At 41.8% G+C, this 19116-nt stretch overlaps 2 protein-coding genes and 1 long non-coding RNA gene across 5 annotated transcripts in view; 2 read left to right on the top strand and 1 right to left on the bottom strand.

Annotated features, from left to right (window-relative positions):
- The window catches only part of cacnb1 (calcium channel, voltage-dependent, beta 1 subunit), a 31028-nt gene extending 20397 nt beyond the window's left edge, over positions 1–10631 (top strand). For 2 of the 3 annotated variants that reach the window (XM_051387885.1, XM_051387887.1), the window contains 8 exons: positions 1016–1176; positions 3861–3941; positions 4026–4084; positions 4181–4290; positions 6648–6799; positions 7817–7912; positions 8370–8555; positions 10033–10631. In XM_051387885.1, coding sequence (XP_051243845.1) covers positions 1016–1176; positions 3861–3941; positions 4026–4084; positions 4181–4290; positions 6648–6799; positions 7817–7912; positions 8370–8555; positions 10033–10575 — 1388 coding nt within the window. In that variant the 3' untranslated portion in view covers positions 10576–10631. Of the gene's footprint in view, positions 1–1015; positions 1177–1638; positions 1668–3860; positions 3942–4025; positions 4085–4180; positions 4291–6647; positions 6800–7816; positions 7913–8369; positions 8556–10032 lie in introns of all 3 variants that reach the window. The other variant, XM_051387886.1, reaches the window with a different exon arrangement.
- A 1151-nt stretch (positions 10632–11782) lies between these two features.
- On the bottom strand, positions 11783–14353 carry LOC127356277 (uncharacterized). The gene is made up of 2 exons (XR_007881960.1): positions 14217–14353; positions 11783–14037 (listed from the first exon to the last, which is right to left on the bottom strand). It is a non-coding gene; the product is annotated as an uncharacterized LOC127356277 (long non-coding RNA).
- Positions 14354–15382: 1029 nt separating this feature from the next.
- arl5c (ADP-ribosylation factor-like 5C) lies at positions 15383–18868 on the top strand. The gene is made up of 6 exons (XM_051387901.1): positions 15383–15565; positions 16105–16165; positions 16259–16406; positions 16867–16950; positions 17442–17593; positions 17729–18868. Exons 1-6 carry the CDS (start codon positions 15520–15522, stop codon positions 17775–17777), a joined length of 540 nt encoding a protein of 179 aa, XP_051243861.1. The 5' UTR covers positions 15383–15519; the 3' UTR covers positions 17778–18868.
- The last annotated feature ends 248 nt before the right edge of the window (positions 18869–19116 follow it).

Genomic DNA, 19116 nt, shown 5'->3' with positions numbered 1-19116 from the left:
CTGAATACCTGTATAACAGAAACCACATCTGTGTAATACACCTCGTTGGGGGGAAAAATACGCTTATTCGCCTCCTGTTGTCGTGACCACTCTCATATCTGTCTGTTAGCTTACATTAGCTTAGCACAAAGACTGGAAACAGGGAAACAGGAAAAAAAATGCAACACTAAAGCTCATTAAATTACATCTGGTTTAATCTGTATAAAAAGTGTAAAAACTTGTGCCGAATTATTTCCTTATACACTTTGGTTTCTGTACAGATTAATGTGATATAATGTGTTCATCGGTGAGCTTTAGTGATGCTCGTAGCCCCCAGCCCCCCCCCCTGTTTCCAGTCCTTGTGCTAAGATAACCGGCTGCTGGCTGTAGGCTCATACTTAACAGGCAGTTGTTAAGGTGGTATCAGTCTCTCAACTCTAGGCAAGAAAGCGAAGATGTCCCCATACCTCCCCCTTAACAATTCCTTTAAAACGAAACCTCCCCCAGCCTTGCCCACCAACCCCTCCTACCAACCACACCTGCATCTCCAACAATAATCCAGACACACACTTTATTCCGAACCCCTCCGAGCTTCCCTCTCAGCTTGATTCCTCCTTTCCTGTACACTCCGGTCCCCTCTGCAGCCTCTCCTTTACACATCCACACTTTTGTTGCTTTGTTGTCACACTGAATTCACTCTCTCCTTCGTGTTATTACGCCCCACATCTGTGCTTTTGCTTCACGATAATCTGATGTGTTGTTCTTTTTTAAAACTCTCGTCAGTGTTATTTCCAGTTCAAATCATACTGTGTCACCTTTTTTGATCTCCGTGTATGCCATCTCTTGCAATTTCCTCCATGCCTCTTTCTGGATGCGTCTCACATTCTTCTATGTACTCTTCCCCTTTTGCTTTTCCTCTTCTATTACTTTCTCTCCGCTCTCATCCTCTTTTACTTTGCTTTGTCTCACTCTCTCCTTCTCTTCTTCCTATCTCTGCGCTGCCCGCCCTTCCTCCTCCCCTTCCCCACCTCATCAGCTCACGTGGACTCGTCCACTGTGGCCTTTGACGTTGACCCCCTCGACCTGGATGCCGAGGAGCCCCCTGAGTTCCAGGGTGACCCTCGCTCCTCCAAGGGCATGTCAGGCAGCGTAACATCCCCTCAGGCCAACACCCACCGACTGCCCTTCTTTAAGAAGGTAACATTAGGGGCCCAGGACACCTCTCTTACCTCGCCAGCCTCCCTCCTCCCCTCCCGCATTTGTCCCCTAATCCTCTGGAGAGGTCTAATCTCTCCTTCCCTTCTCCATCACTCACTAACTGAACCGTCCCTGCTGCTACTGTAGCTCCTGAATCTAACCCTGTTTGGCTCCTCAGGCTCTGGTCACCGATGGTTACGCAGAGACATGTTTGGATGTTTGTTTTTGAGCTTTGTCAGCTGCGAGAGGCGTTGAACTAACCGATACAAAGGCTGCTTCTGCTATTTTATTAAATATATTCTATAATTCATACAAAGCAACATCGGAGGCAGTCAGTGTAAACTGTGTTTTAATCAATAACCCCCCCCAAACCCTAATCCTAACCTGTCAATAACTAAATGTGCTCTTGTGTTTTGTGCTTTTTTTGTCTCTTCTGGCTTTTTGTGTGGATTGACACTGTAGGTGGCCCAGCTAAACAGAAACAGAAGTCGGTGAGTGTGGTTTGTTCTCACTAATCTCTAACGTTTTAACTTCTCACTCACGTCTCCTTGTCCTCTCTTGTCTTACGTTTTCCCTCTCGTGGTAAATTGTGGTGGTAGCAAAATATTTAATTGCACCTTTTCATGCTTCCTAGGACACGTTAAAATTCAAATACTCGCATGCTCATTTGTAAATCACGCCGACGGCTCTGTCATTTCCCAGGAGCTCGTATCACGGCTGTCAATGTGCAGATGCAGGTGCAGATCCGTCCCAGACCCTGTTAGTCAGAGTGTAACAGTAACACATCCTGACATGCTTTCATTTCCATTTATGACGGCTGATTTGAGTGACAGTAGCCCACAAACAGCTGTTTTTATGCTTTTCAGCACAATTTGAATCACACGTTAAAGGCTGCAGAGCAAAGACATGGACGGTAGTTATCAAAGCATTACATCAGTTTTGCTGCTCTCAATGTTTTTCAGTATTTACCTGAAACAAAGTCTTAAAATGTTATAGGGATTTAATGTAAACATGGCCCATGTGGACTTCAATATCTTAACCTTAGCATTTTGTAGCAATATGATTGTATAGAGGGATAATAAACCTTAACATTGGATGCACAGAAAATGCTCCTAGCTTTATCTAAATACTAATTTGTCAACAATATTCATTTAAATCATTAGTTAAAAAGTAAAACTCACGTTCATCCCTTTGAGTCAAGGTTTTTTTAATGTTTAACTGGAAGAAAATCCAATAATATTCAAATAAAATCTAAATTTTTATGTATCTTGGCTTTATTTAAAGAAATACAGTATCTGCCATTTACTGTAAACATGGCAACTGTGAGCCACAATAGTAAAACATTAGTATTTTAGAAGAATATGATCGTATAGACGGACAATAAACCGTAATATTGAGCTATCATCCAGATCTATATTATGCACTCCATCCTCCCTGTTACTCACCACACTAAATTGTGCACTGCACTCATGTTATTCAAAACCAATGAGCGCTATTGTTATGTTCAGTGCACCAGCTCTGCCCCTTTAGAGACAAGAGCCATTTGGAAACTTTTAAAATATGTATTTTTAGCCTCTGTGAATACAAATGAGGTGAAATGAGCTTCCGTTGCTGTGCTTTATGTAATGTAATGTAGTGGAGCAGGGCACTCCAGCGCTATCTCCTGCTTGAAGAGCTGCGCAGCACACACAGAGGAGGGCGCGTGCTTGGAATACAGATATAAAAAGAAAAAGAAAAAACATCCAATTTCACTGTTGTTAGAGTATAGTCCTATAGTATAGGACGTGTGACTGTTTTCACCCAATTCTCACTGGAAAAAAAAGACTGTTTCTGAAGAGGACAAATGCTTGTAGTGTCCTTATGGATGACTCATTCATGATTCATAATGTACAAATGAGCCTAAAGTTCACACGCTGCAATATGGATCGTGTTTGTGTGGGTGTTCTATATAAGTCTTTGTTTTATAGGTTTTTTTGTGCAAATGGCTTAAAGAAAGCCATAGACAAAAAAAAAAGCCTACAGTATGTATAGGGCTCTTTATAGTCAGTTCCAGAAATGTGTTTGTGTTTAAAATGTCTGAAAATAGGACAAAAAAAATCAAAAATTCAGGTGAAAATCTGATTTTAAAACGCCAAATACTCAGGTTTAGTGCAAATGGCTTAAATAAAGTTGTGAAAGATATTTATTTTATTATTTATATGAAGGAATTTCTCAAAATAACAAAAACCTGCAGCACAAATGTAAAAAAAAAGTGATTTGATTTTTAAAAAGCTGCAATTCTTGGCAGCAAGAACTCGACAGTTCACACCACAGAGCTGATGCATAACAAAAAGAGAAAAGTGCGAAGTGTGACGTCTGTGTTAGAGCAGCAGCACACAGTCACGAGAGCTCTCCTGACACCCTGGCGTCTGGTTTAATTATGGACACTTTAATTATGTGAGACAGCAGACTAAGAAATAGAGGCGAGTGCTTTCAGCGAGAAATTGATCCCTGCCTCCGAAACATTCATAGGCGGTCAATAAAACAAATGGGAGTCCAGCGTCTGAAACTCGCCATCCATCAATCGGGCCGCTCGCAGAGGGGATGGAGGACAGGGGAGAGAGGGCGTTTGTGTTCAGGCAATGTGACTGTACAGCTGTGTGAGCTTTGTGGAACTGATCAGGACTTTTTTTTCTCCGGCTCAGATGGAGCATGTCCCGCCCTATGACGTGGTCCCCTCCATGAGACCCATCATCCTCGTCGGGCCGTCACTCAAAGGATATGAAGTAAGGAGGGGGAAAAAATGCTTGTTTTACATTGAATTTCACTCCCGTGGTATGTTGTCTTACGCCTGATGTTTTCGTCTGCAGGTGACAGACATGATGCAGAAAGCACTCTTTGACTTCCTGAAACACAAGTTTGAGGGCAGGTAAGTGTGGGAGCATCTGCCGTCATATGGGCTCTGCTTTTAAGTGGTTTCTGTTTACAACCCGGTAACAACTGATGCTCCGGATCTCCGTTTCAGGATATCCATCACACGGGTGACAGCGGACATCTCCCTGGCCAAACGTTCGGTCCTCAACAACCCCAGCAAACACACCATCATTGAGCGCTCCAGTACCCGCTCCAGCCTGGGTAAGGCCGCATACAGCCACTTCATATCCGCACAAACCAGAATCCAGTAACACCGCGCTGAGAAACGGTCGTTTACTGTACAGTTAAGACAACAATTAGAGTTTCATTTTGTTATTTAACAGATGATAACTTAAACGGAGACAGTGGAGATCAAGCAAGTGGAAAACATTTCTGTTCATCGTGTCACGTTGCTAAACATCCATTTAAATACCTTTCACTATCTGTGTGTCATATCTTTGAGTGTTTCTTTTTTATTTAGATAGATAGATAGATAGATAGATAGATAGATAGATAGATAGATAGATAGATAGATAGATAGATAGATAGATAGTTGGGGACTATTTTGAACTGTGGATTAATACATTTGTTGCTCTAGTGAGTATTCGCAGCAGCAGGATGGTGTACGTGGGACTGACTCAAAATAAACTACAGTGGTTCATTGTGTCAAGGGAACAGCGCGGCTCTCTGATGTGTTTCGCTGTTCACTGAACAGTTATTGGACAACGATGGAGTTCGGTGGCACAGAGGAATCAGCCACCAGCTCTATTCTTTAATGTCCTTTTAGACTTGGTTCGCAATTTATTGTGAAATTGTGTCAGACGTACAAATATTTACACATAAAAACTGCAGGAAAATGACTTTTCCAGATGATCCAGGAGTTAAGACACTAAAAAAAACATTTTTAAAAAAGCACATGAATATTTTAGAAACAGGTCATGTAGGTGCATGATCCAGAGATCTGAAAGTGTCAAGTTTTTCCCTTTTTATACCTGCTCTGACTACCTGAGTCTGATCTGGCCTCCTCTCTCTTTCTTCATCCTGTCTTTTCTGCCCTTCGCCCACCCATCCTCCCCCCTTGCCCTCCTCCCCCCCTACCTTCTCTCCCACCTCCCATCTTCTTGCACCACTCTCTTTTGATTCAGACGTACTGGGTACGTATATGCTCTCCTCGCAACAAGACAATGAAGCCTCTCTCCTTCCTCCCTTCCCTTTCCTTCTCACTATATTCATCATCTGCTCATACATCGTTTGTCTGCCTGTCTGCTTGCCTGTCAGTTTCTCTGTTCCTCATAACTTCTGTGTGACAGCCTGTAGTCTGTAACAAAAAGAAACGAATTACAAAACCAAAGCGGGAAGAGATCCGTGGGAGGGCAGCAGGGCGGCTGGTACCCGTTGTAGACTATGAGCGGGAATGAGCAGAGAGGGAAGCCGATACTTTCCATACCGCTCTCGCCCTTTAGTGACCTTCTGTTTTCGTATCCGTGTACTATACAGCGTATGTGCGTACCCAAGAATAGACTGTATAGAAGCAGGATCTCGCCTAATAAACTCTGTCTAGTCATGGCAGGGAGAGCAAGTTTCTCGCCGCAGTCAAATCCAAATTTACAAAAAGTCGAGGTCTTTGTTGAGGTTAATGGAAACCTTGCCTGTGATTTCTTTATATGAGTTAAAGTTCACATTTCTTATCATTCTGCGGAGGCCCTGTTTCATGCCTCCGGCTTTTATTCTCTATCCTTTAGCTCTCTGGAGGCTGTTAAATTGTGCGCCTGCCCCGTCTCTCTGCAGATTGCATTTGCCCTCGCTATCTCTCTCTGCCGCTGGGTTGGCAGCACGCACACCTCGGGAGGCGCTGAGGTTTGAACAGACAGGCGAGGAACATTCTGGTTTCCGGTTTTAATCTCTCTCCTTACACGTCAACAGGCTGATAAAATAAAATAAAAAAAGGGAGAAGGAGGAACTGTGCTCGAAATGCTAAATAACAAGATTTATAGGCTGTTGTTGAGGAACAATGGAAACAAAACACCCAAGCAGTCCACAGAGTTGAGTGGTTCACATGATAGATTAATTGCCGCTGTGCCTCTTAGTGCTAACAGAAACTAATGTTCCACTTAATTTGTTTGATGAAGGTGTTTTTTTTTTTTTTTTCTGTTTTATTTACATGGTGAGAAATTGTGCCCTTGTATATTAGTTATTACAAGTGCAACAGGCATCTCATTCTTAATGCACCTCCTTCCTTCGCACCTTTGTAATGAAAGAGATCAGAAGGACTTGAGGAAATTCTAAATGTCGGGGGGCTGCAACAGAATGAGGATGCTGCACTGCTCCATTTAGCTGTGCATAAATGGAACTTCAACTGTGATCCAGCCTAATTCATACGCTTTTACTTCTTCTAAAACTTCGACATGCATGATTAAGCACTAAAATGCTGGTCACTTTGGTTGTGCGCATTGTAAAGGTAGTATGGCTGATAGACAGCTGGTGTCTCTTCAAAGGTAGAAGTAGTTGACATTAATCCTTTTTTTTTTTTCTTGCCTCGCCCGTATTTACGTGTCTTATCTCTGTTCCTGGGCTTTCAGCGGAGGTGCAGAGTGAGATTGAGCGTATCTTTGAGCTGGCCCGCACCCTCCAGCTGGTCGCTCTGGATGCGGACACCATCAACCACCCCTCTCAGCTGGCGAAGACCTCCCTGGCTCCCATCATTGTCTATATCAAAATAGCTTCACCTAAGGTATGGTGACCTTAGTGTTGGCCTTTTTTCAGCAATTTCAATGTGCTTATATTCTGTTATGTCTTTTTTTTATAGTGGCTTTCATTGTTAGTTGCCCTGGATTAAAACTGCATACCCACACTTACAACATGAGTTTGTTTGGCTGCTCTTTTTGGTTATATTTCTCAGAAAGTAGCTCTTCCAGGAGTTTTTGTTTCCCCCACAAATCTGGGACCTGTAGTATTAAACAACACTCGCAGATACCATCAATAAACGTTAGTGTTGTCAAATCAACTAGGCCTGAATGTCAACTTGAAAAAGGCCCCTGTGGAGATTGTTTTGGAAACAAACAAAAGTATGGAAGTCTAAATGTGCAACGCCAGTTTTGAACTATGTTTTTAATCTTGCATTGTTTACATTAGGGATGCACTAACACCACCAGACCAAATACATTACAAGTATTTACATTTGGGAAATACCGATACCGATACGGAACAAACCTGTTTTATTTTCATCAGATGTTCCTCACCCTTTTTGACTGTAACAACTTAAATGATGCTAATGTTGTTGTAAAAGTGTACCTGCTCAACTAACGGGAGGTCACGTAACGTCATGATGCCATAAAGAGGTATCGGGTGCAGTATCCGAGGCCCACTGAGCTCGGTATCAGACCTGACTGGTATTGGTGCGTCCCTAGCAGTCTTCTTCTTCACTGCTTTTCTGGAGCTTTGCTTTGTTTGCTGGTGTGTCATCACCAGCAACTATTGTGTGAAACCAACAGCAGGATGTGAATTGTGTTATGCGCAAACACAACACGGGGCGACTCCACTGGGTACCTTCTTTCCTTTCATCATGATAAAATTACTCAAAAATAGAGAAAACAACACATGCTCGTGCTGACTTCACTGGCGGACTGATCTTTGCACAGATTTAAGAGTGTGGATGCTTTTCTAAATCGAGTTACCATGATACCAAAGTGCACGAGCACATCCCCATGAATAATTGATGTTTCAGTAAAGTGCTGTTGTCTCCCTGCAGGTCCTCCAGAGGCTCATCAAATCTAGGGGCAAGTCCCAGGCTAAACACCTAAATGTGCAGATGGTGGCAGCAGACAAGTTGGCCCAGTGCCCACCAGTGAGTTTGGCTTTGTGACTGGAGTACTAAAAGAACTGATAGTTCCCAGGATGTCTGTTAAAGGTCCAGTGTGGAGGATGTAGTGGTGGTTTACAATCTTCTCACCTTACCCATCCTGTTGGAAGTGCGCAGGAGAAACTACGGTGGCTGCAAAACGTTTAAAAAACAAAAAAGGCCCTACCTGGAGCTGGTGTTTCCATTCTGGGTTACTTTAGAAACAACACGGCAGCCTCTGTGTAAGAGGAGCCACACACTCTGTAGATAAAAATAGCTCATTCTGAGGTAATAAAAGCACAATGATTCTTATTTTCAGGTGATTATAGACTAATGTAAACATACCTATGAACATTTTATTCCATTTCTGTCAGTAGATCCTCCTAAATGTTTCACACTGGACCTTTAAAACAAGAAAAAATAGGGAAAAAAAACAACGAATTGTCTTTTTATTTATGTGCAGGAATTGTTTGACATCATCCTGGACGAGAACCAGCTGGAGGACGCCTGCGAGCACCTTGCTGACTACCTGGAGGCGTACTGGAAGGCGACACACCCCCCGAGCAGCAACCCCCCCAACCCTCTGCTCAACCGTACCATGGCCACGGCGGCCCTGGCCTCCTCCCCTGAGCCCGTCTCCAACCTGCAGGTACAGGTGCTCACCTCCCTGCGCAGGAATATGGATCTGTGGCCTGACATGGACGGTGCTGTAGCGAAAGAGGAAGAACATGCTCTCTGAAGTCCAGCAGAGAAAAGGGGGAAAAGGGGGTGAGGGTGGGGTGGGACTCTGGCAACTCAACCTCAACCCAGCAGCGTGCTCTCTTTACCCTGAAGGGAAAAGTGCATTAAAACCCTGTTTATGCTGTATATAGATACACAACAAACCTTCACACAAACACACACGCAGGTATTTCACACAAGCATGAGCTAATCAGGAGCCAATTTCCCACACATGAACAGTTAGTTTAAGAACACCCACGAGTAAGATTACGTAGTCGGTATCTTAGCGCTGTTTAACTGTGAGAGCAGCTCAACTCAAACCACACTGGACTCAAGGAATAACCCATAAGGCAGACCTGCGCTCGAGGGCGGAGGGGGGCCTCCATTTCGCTGTAATCAAGAGTAAAATTATATCTGCTGCCCCCACCCCTCCCTCTTTAGCTCCGTGGCCTCCTTTCTCCAGCACTTTTTTCTTCTCTGGGAGGCTGAATCCAGTTTGCTGTCCTCTCTCCGTGTTGCCATGGTACCGCCCCTGAAAACAGCAAGTCATGTCCGCCTCTTCAAACAGAAACGCTTAGTTTGGTGGAGGCTGTTGCTAACACTCCTGTCCGGTTTAATCTCTTTATAACCATTTTAACAGCAAAGCACTAATCAGCTGCGTCTCTTATTCCTCAGTTACTACTGGCTACACATCAATTATAATGAGATGCATTCTGTCGGAAAATATATTTATGTCATGGACAGAATGGCACCCGGGCGACAGAATTGCACCAAATGGCTGGAAAAATGTTTCATACCTCCTTCTGCCATTTTTATGGAGGCTGTCATTATAAAGGGAACCAATTCTGATTGAGTAAGAGCCGGCTGCACATCAATCTGTTGGTATTTCCTGATTTGCGCAAAAATAAAATTGCTTAATTCATTTCGTACACATATAGTAGTGATATTTCTGCCATTTTTTTTTCTGCCATGAGGTCAATCTGCCAGAAGGTGGCACTGTTGTAATGGTAGATATTCTAGTCTGCTTGTTGAATAACTTGCTTGGGTGTGTTTGCAGGTGGGTATCACGATTTGAATCAGTAGAGCTCGTGTGTTTGACTAAACTGAGTAACTTCTGTATTTGTGTTGGCTCTGTGCAATTTTTTGAGTATGTGTGTGTGTGTGTGTGTGTGTGTGTGCATGGTGCAAACTTGGGTGTGTGTTATAAATAGACTGAACACTAATGCTTTCAAAACCTGTTGCTGGAACACCTCAGTCCATGATGTTGTGTGTTTTATTTGATGTGCTGTGTTGAATGTCCGTCCTCACGCTAACCCCGCTGACTAACCACTGACTGTCCGGTTTTGCTCTGCTTGTGTTTGTGTCTCTGCATGGTCGCTGTGTGGCATGGCCGTGGCTGGCTGCAGGGTCCGTACCTGGTGCACGGTGAGCAGAAGCGGGAAGGGCCTCTGACCGAGTGCGGTGGGAGCGGCACCCTGCATGACTATCAGACAGACCTGGGCGGGAAACCTCAGCAGCAGCAGCAGCAGCAGCAAACGTACATGCGCTCGTCTCGTGGTCAGCTACGGGGAGGGAGCGGGCGGGGCCTGTCACGGCAAGACACCTTCGACTCTGAGACCCAGGGCAGCCGGGACTCTGCCTACACCGAGGCTGGCGACTCCTGCATGGACATTGAGACTGACCCCTACGAAGAGCCTGAGCCCTACCGAGGGGGCGGGGGCAGCCGCCTCCACCTGGCGCAGCATCACGGCAGACAGGCCTCCTGGGAAGACGAAGGCGCCGAGCCGGACCAGGAAAACCTGAACCATCCTCCGATGCCGAGCCAGACGCAGCCGCATGGACGCGCCAAGCTGAGGGAGCGTTACTGCCAGGACCCTGTGGACACGGGGGCCAACATGAGTCGCAACAAGAACCAGGACGACTGGGGGAGGGACGTCTACATCCGCTGAACACGCATCATACCGCAGAGGGAAGGAAGCGACTGGACTGAGGATGGAGGGAGGGAGAGGGGGAGGGCGGGAGGGGAAAGGGTCTGGTTTCGGGGTTCAGAAGGAACTGAAGTGTGGGTCTGGGTCCATGCCAGTCAGGCTAACAAATGAATCTGTTTACATCCCAGTATAATGTAAAGAAACACATCAACTGCCAGATGCCATTCTCATCAACTTCTTCTTGCAATTCAATTTATTTATGTTTAGAAAGAATAATATTGGTCTGTTCTTTTTTGTTTCCTATGTTAATACTGCATGAATATCATGGATTTCTAAACTGACAGCACGAGGACAGTAATTGTTACGATTGTGAATCTATGATTGTGATCTGTTATGACTCAACCCCTCCTTCAGTTGTAGAGTGCGAAGGCTGGTTAGAGCTGTAGTCCGTCCACGTCTGTCCTCTGCAGTCTTAAACAGGGTCTAATGTCACCGTCCCCCCCATGTACAGTGTCAGGGTTTTCTCTTTACCTTAATCTCACTCAGTGCTGTTGGATTTCAGTCATTTCTCCCATGCTGAGATCCAGACGTTCCCCGAGTCTCTCACCTCCACTTTCTTATCACCGAGACCTTAAAAAAACAACAACAACAAGCTGGTGGAGAAGTTGCCATGGTTTAACACAACAATTTATCGATGTTGCTACACTCGTGTCAGCCTGATAACAACAAAGAGTTCACTCCAAAGACGTTTACTTCTTCCCTGACCTGGTTCAGCCACTGTATCTGACTGTACGCGTCTGACCCAGTCCTGTTCATTTTGTTCTCTGTTTTTTTTTTTTTTTTTAATGTGGTGCAGATTCAAAGCAGCACCACAGTTGTAGTTATTTGTGAATGAAGTGTCCCTGCCTTAGTCACTCCCACCTTAAAAAAAAACAAAAAACACCCTTATTTTCAAGAAAACTCCAATCACAAGTGCCGGAATGTCTCGCCAAGCCATGTCCACCACTGCCACGGTGGGATGTCTTAACTCTTGTTACACTCGTTTTCATACCATACCTGTGTCTTCTCCTGTGTCTCGCTGGGCTACTCTGCACCGTGAGCCCAAACGCTGTCGCTCCAGCACATCTTGTTCTTTTTTGTTGCACCTGGCTTCGTCGTCTGTTTTTATTTCAGGGCTAATGGTTATATAAAAAAAAAAAAAAGTACTTGTGTGTGTGGTTAATCACTCCCAACTTCCACCCAAACAGCTAGCTTGTCTGATATTAAATACCACTCTCTTCTTACTCTTGATTTCTGACTGAACTAGTGTTGTTTTTTCCTGTGGACATTTGCAAATTTTTCTTTTTTTTTTTTTTTATTTTAATTTTGAATCTTCAGTTCTTGTGAGGTAGTGAGAGGAGTATCAAGTGGGGGTGTGGCGGGTGGGAGGGGGGGTATAGGATCAGCTTCGGTCTTTACTCAGTTATCTATAATGGAGAATCCATGAATGTCTTTGGTGGGCTGCTTATTGCCCCGCCCGTCTTCAGTTGAATAAATAAATATTAAATAATGATCAGTAAATAATGTTATTGTTGCGTTATCGCAATTGTTAAAAATATGAAATAACATGTATCATTGGTGCCTGACTGTAGCTACATTTTGCTTTTTCTGCCTTTCATTTTTAATCTGTGGATAAATTCGTATTTTAATTAAAAATTTAATCAGAAAATGCCATTGTGTCACTTAATTGATACAGCGAGGTGTGATCATCATCACGCAGACAGATCTCAGGGACTTTGTATTTGTACACACGAATATTCATTCAGTGGTGTTTTTAATATCTCTCAGGCAGGATTTGGGGAGTTACAGATTACATGACTAACAGCCGAGTTACGTAATAAAAAAGGTAACTTATACATTAAAAAGACGTAATCAGATTACTGTTACATTTAGTAATAATGGGGATTAATAGCAGGATAGGTAACATTGTTCTTTTGTCTTATAGAAAAGATAAAACTCATTTTAATTGCTGTTTATCTTGTCTTTATTGGCATATAAACCAAAAGTAACCGAAAGCAATCAAGTGACGTTATTTTAATATTGTAATAATTGGATTACACTACATTCCTTAACAGATAATTAGTTATTGTATTGGATTATTAAAGGAGCCCTCCCAACTCTGCTCTCAGGACATATAAAGAGATTTTAAATTGTTCAGCAGAAGCTTTTTAATTCTTCCTCCTGAGCTCAAAACACATCCTCATTATCAGGTTAAGGATGATTATATAATTATGTAGCATCTATTATAACTGTCTAACCTGTCCGGTCAAGGTTCTCCAGTAATGTACCTGCACATTCCCAGTGTACTCAGACCTTCGTCGCTTTATATTGTGCCTGACAGGAACACTGAACTCCCAAAAGACCTGTCACAGATAGTAGCAGCAGCATGTGATCACACCTGCTGAGTGTTTCGGTTAAAGCACAGTTGAATCCAGGATGTGGGTTGTTGCTTTTGTTTTTTTTATTTCTCACTTCAGTTTGTCATCTCATCTTCTACACCTCGCTGATGCTCTGCAGTGGAGGAAATGGCACAAAGGAAGATGTGGTTTCCACCTGAAACTCAGAACGTGAGCCTTTTGCATCAGTGTTATTTAACAAGAGTTCACTGCAATGTAAACTTACATTTAGTTTATGAGCTCTCTAGTTCAGTGCTGGAAGAAGTATTTATATGTTAAATGTAAGTATTAGTACCGTAGTGTAAATTTACCTGTTAATCTTTTACTTAAGAGGATAAAAGTGTCTATAAAATGAACTTAAAAGTATAAAAAATCATGCTTTAGGGAGTGTTTAATCAAATATATTACATTAATGGATTATTATTACAGAAGCATGTAAGCAACATATTACTGTAATCGCTAATCAAAGTACTGCTAATTTTCTATTTTCTACTACAGTTTTACTATAATTAATAATAATTTAAAGGCTCTGTAAAGTACACAGGAACTGTGGGTGTTAAATTAATGTAGTGGGGTTGTAGTATTCCCATTGAAATGCTGTGGAGTAGATGTATAAAGTAGCAAAATGGAAATACTAGGTATACTATAGGTAAAGTACAGTAAATATAGAACTTTTCCTCACTTAAACAAATACATCTCACATTTACTTAAAAATATATTGATTAATACATTTTAAATTAGAACTGAGTATTTTAAAGGGCAAAAACATGATCGTAAAACCTTAAAACTCAAGTAAAATTGGTCATAATTTCAAAAATATAAGATATACAAAGTCATAGAAAAAGACTGAGACTGAAAACAGATGTTTAGATCTTTGTTCATTACCGTTTACATCCAGAACACAGTTAGTTTGGAGGAAGTTTTTATAGATAAAGTGAAAATGAAGAGACACAAACAAAAGCATTATATTTTGGGGAAGATGTTAAACAGTTAATAACCTTAAATGACTGGAACACCTGGTAGTTGTACGAGTAATAACACGGGACACCTGGAAAAAAAGGCCCCAACAGAGAGAGTCAGTCAATATGATACAGCTGAGTCAGCAAACCATTGAGGATTAACAGGGAATTAATATATTATGAGGTCCTTAATATGCATACAAGTCGTTATTATTGTTGTTATTATTATAATTAATAAACTGTGTTTTTAGAATCACTTTGGAAATACCTGAACAGAGTCTCCAGTGGAAACTTCAGGGGATTCCTGGTAACCAGGTTTTACTTTCTGTTGGCTCATAATAAAGTTCTGGTGATACAGAAGAAGGAAGGAACACGGTTTTACTTCCCTTTACTTATATGGAGCGGACATGTGCGTCATTCTGTCCACTCCTTCCGTCGGTGTGACAGAAGTGACGCCTGTGTTGTATGTTGCCTTCAGGTGCTCCTGATTAAAGTCCGACTTCTCTGTGATTGTCTCGCTTTATTGGATGCACTCAGTCAGAAGTTGCAGTTACAGTACAGTTGTTCTACTCACACAATGTTAAAGGAATAGAAACAATACTTATATTACAATATTTAACACAATTTATAGAACATAAATGTACGTATAGGTATATAAATGGAAATATAAATATAAGAAGAACCTCATAGCTGGTGGTTTGGTTTGTTTTTCGTTTGTTTGGACCTGATAGATCTGATAGCCTGTACTTTTAGGGATATTGTTAGAAAAAAACTAATTGAAAATCCCATAAAAGACAACCCAATTCATAGAGTGAGGATGTAAATAACAGGTATGGTATCACTGAAGAGCATTAAAACGCATTTTTATATTTCTCAATTGATCATAATCGACACTTTAAGTCTTTTTAGTCTTTTACTGATTTTAATAAACCTTTATCAGAATAAAAATAGGGTTGTTGTGGCCAGTTTATTTGTTTTAAAGAGTTTGTTTAGAGTTTCAGTTCTACATTTGGGACTCTATAGACTAACTTTAAACAACAAAACAAACCTATTTAGCACTTTTACCATAAAACATTAATACAGCATTTAATCCCATTCACTAAATATGAAATATTGCAACATAGAAGTCGACAAACTGTTTTAAAAACTTAATTTATATGACTTTTGTTGAGTATGGCTCTGTTTGGTCAATAATCTCTATTGCGGTTGTGTCTGATCCCATTTATATCTATTAGATTACGCTCATTAATACAGTCTACATCAAACTACATCCTCCAAAAATGTCCCCACGAAGGGAGGATATATTGTGTTTACTATCTTGATGGTCCCCCCCAGGAGCGTAGATATCCTACACCACCTGAACGCACCATTACTATACCCTCTGCCAGTGACTCACTGTCTAAAAAATACCAAACACTTTCTTTCTAAGAAGCGCCACCCACTGAGGCAGAAACTGATATCAGATGGAGGAGCTGAGTTCGTCCCACAGATACTGAAGTTTTGTTCCAGCAGGAGCTTTTTTAAATTGGATCTCTGTGGCGTTCACACTTGTTGGACATTTTATTATTGACATGGGCTTTCTTCTCACCAAGATGATGGCTGTGTTCGGTGACAGAGGTAAGATGTTATCAGTGATTTCACACACAGTTTTCATAATAAAAGTTTCATAATTAATGTTGTTTGTCAGCTGCTATTTAATCACATATATGTTATGATAATGTTAATGTAAAGTCTCACTCACCAACCTTTAATATTCTTTATTTATCACTTTACATATTAACATGCTTTTATTCTGACAGTAAATCTGTCAACCTCAGCTTTCTCTGACAGACACTGTGTGTACCTGACACTGTTGCACTGGTTGTTATTGCTCTGCAGTGATGTAATAACCACACTGTGGACAGGGAATGTAATTCTGCTCAGGACATCACAGTCCTGTACCTGTCTTTATCTTATCTGTGTGTGTGTGTGTGTGTGTGTGTGTGTGTGTGTGTGTGTGTGTGTGTGTGTGTGTGTGTGTGTGTACACTGTCTTGCAATGCATTGAAACTAATTATGCAACTCCAGATTACAGTGTGTTCAAATGATGATGCCTACAAAATCCAGTTTGCACTGTGCAGGTTAAATGTAACTTCTCTTTTTTGGACTTTCCTACAGAGCACAAAGTCATTATTGTGGGTTTGGACAATGCTGGGAAGACAACCATCCTCTATCAGTTGTAAGTGACTTTTATGGAAGCTACAATTGTGTCATTATAAAACTAAAAAATCTGTATTTTAAATGTTTGTTTTCCAACTTAAAACTTGCCCAGTTTGACAAAAGAAGCCGTCCACACATCTCCAACCATCGGCAGCAACGTTGAGCAGATCACCGTCCGCAACACACACTTCTTGGTTTGGGATATCGGAGGACAGGAGAGCCTTCGAGCCAGCTGGTACTCTTACTACTGCAACACAGAGGTATGGATCACTGCCTTATAGTCTTCAGCTCCTCACTGGAACACAACAGAAACATGACTGCAGATGCTTTTATCTGAAGTACCCAGTCTGCACATTTGAGTTTCAGTTTAGCAGAGGTTTCTTTGTCTTTTGTCCCCCCCCCCAAAAAAAAACACAAGAAAATCCTGCTTCCTCGCATTGATCATTTAAAATGTAATACATAAATGATGGTTGATAGTAGTCGTGCACTTTGATATTAAAGAAGACAGAAACAGAAACAGAATGTGCACATTAACCCACATTGGCTTCTTATTATCCAGCCCTGCTCCCTGTAATTATAAAGCTACTTATCACTGTTGCATAATCATTTATATTACATGTATATCTGTCTGTATGTGCCCCTCTTATCATAACAGCAGTGACTGATAACCTGGGCTCTGATAATCTGCTAATAACTGCTTTAATTATGTGGCTCTTTCAGATTGTCATCCTGGTTGTGGACAGCACCGACCGTGAACGTCTCACTCTGACCAAAGAAGAGCTGCACCGAATGCTCTTACATGAGGTACTAAACATTGAGAGATGTGTGTGTTATAGTTATAAGAGTTATAGCCCCTATGATCCAGATTTAACTTTTTATTTTACCACAAATCACTTGACTTTAGATCAGATTACTGCAGGATTTGGTTTTATGTCTTAATTAGAATCAGCTATAGAAATAGAAATAGAAATAGAAAGCGGCCTTTGACGTAAAAACCCTTTTGTTGTTCGGCCCAAGTCTGCTATTCACGCTTTAGATGTCTGAGATACACCCAGAGTGAGGAACTGCGACATAGGTTTTTTTCTTTTCATAAACCCATGACACAACGTGATGAGGAAGTTTCAGCTCAGTCTGCGTGAGTCACCGTGTTGACATGTGTCTAAATATCCCGCTGAGGTTGCTTGTTCTCAAATGTTGACGTGAAGGACATTTACGTGGGGTTTCCAATGGAAAATGTTGTCAGTTCTATAAATGTGAACTGGTATCGAAAGCTTAATCTCTGACCCATCTTCTAGGACCTTCAGAACGCAGCTGTTCTCATTCTGGCCAACAAACAAGACATGAAGGGCTCGATGACGGCGGCAGAGATCTCCCAGTGCCTCACGCTTGACTCCATCACAACACACTCCTGGCATGTCCAAGCCTGTTGCGCCCTGACAGGAGAGGGGTGAGTCTAACACACCTCACACTCACTCACTTTCTCTCTTTCTTTATTGTGAATGAGTCAACTCTTTAAAGCTCCTTTTTTTTTATAGACATCAACTGCTGGAATAACCTTCTCTTTTCTTTCTCTCTCTCCCAGCCTACCTGCCAGTCTGGACTGGATGAAGTCACGGGTTGTTGCAAACTAGAGCACGCTCCAAAGCGGGTCAAACTTCCTCAATCTGAGCCAACCCCTGTGAAGGCCACGGTGTCAGGTGTTTTTTACTGTGAGGTTTTTTTTGGAGGGGGGCAAAGTCCTGTGAACATGGCGCCTGCCTGAGATAGAGCCTGTCTCTGCCACACCTACAGTATGTCTTACCCAGCTGTGTGAGAGTCTGCACCAGCCTCCGGGTGGATGAGCCACAGAGGAACCTGGATGACTTTACAGTCGGGGGAACGCTTCCCCTCCCCAGCCAAATATCAGTCAATCCAGATTCCAGGTGTTGATTTTTTGTACTTTTCTAAAAACCCGCTTTGTGGTTTTTATTTTATTGCAATAATAATCTGGTTAACTGGAAAATGTTTACTGCCCTGTTAAGAGGTGTTTTGGTGAGGTGGACCTTGTTTGTTTATAAAAAATATCCTCACCTGACCAGTAATATCACATTACACGCTGGTCTCCGTGTTTATTTCATATCACTGAGGTTAAACAAGTTTTATTTTTCATTAGAACTGAAGAACGAGTGCCAAAGATGTTACAGCCTTCACTTAAATAATACAACATCTTAAAAACATGATCACAGATTGAACACTAGAGCATATTTTATTTTTACAGATAAAGAGTTTTCTCATATTAAAATTTGAGTTGGCCTTTAACTTCTCTCTGAGTGTGACAATCATGATCTCATTATGACCTTTGATTGTCGATTCTCGTCACCGATTACTTTCGATCTTGATTTACCTCGCTGGTTGCAAAACAGCTTTTCAGTCACAAAGTGAGTTTAGTAGCTGCCTCGTATCGATTACACAGTAACTGGGAAGAAACTGTAAGCACATGCTGTTGCTCCTGTGGCCTCCCTCCCAGCTGTTGATGTATTATGCCACTGAACAACTGCACACTTTTGTTAGACCTAAAGATGTTTATTTCTTCTTTTTTTTTTTTTTTAAAACAAAGCTCTTGAAGTATTTACTGTCTATTACAGCAATAGGAAAAAGGAGCTAGCTGCTAAGGATTATGAGTCATATTTTAAAGTATGTATTGTACTGTGTAAAGTTTTTGAATAAATATTATTATTGCAAATATGTGCTGGGTGTGTTTTATATCCTGCAGCTTTAATATTCTTTGTTCCAACAAACAATACGCAGCATACTATTTAAGGGTGGTGGAGTACTGCACCTACACTCTCATTCCCGCCAAGTATTGATGCAACTGTAACTGTAATGTGATTATGCATAGTTTTTTTTCTGTAACTATAATGAATTACAGTTACAGTTGCTCAACAAGGCCTGGCAGTATATACATTTCTCTGCCTGTCTTCACGCAGACAT

Source organism: Dicentrarchus labrax, unplaced genomic scaffold, assembly GCF_905237075.1.
Source record: "Dicentrarchus labrax unplaced genomic scaffold, dlabrax2021, whole genome shotgun sequence".
Classification (NCBI taxonomy): Eukaryota; Metazoa; Chordata; class Actinopteri; family Moronidae; genus Dicentrarchus; species Dicentrarchus labrax.
This window is presented reverse-complemented; position numbering and strand designations above follow the sequence as displayed.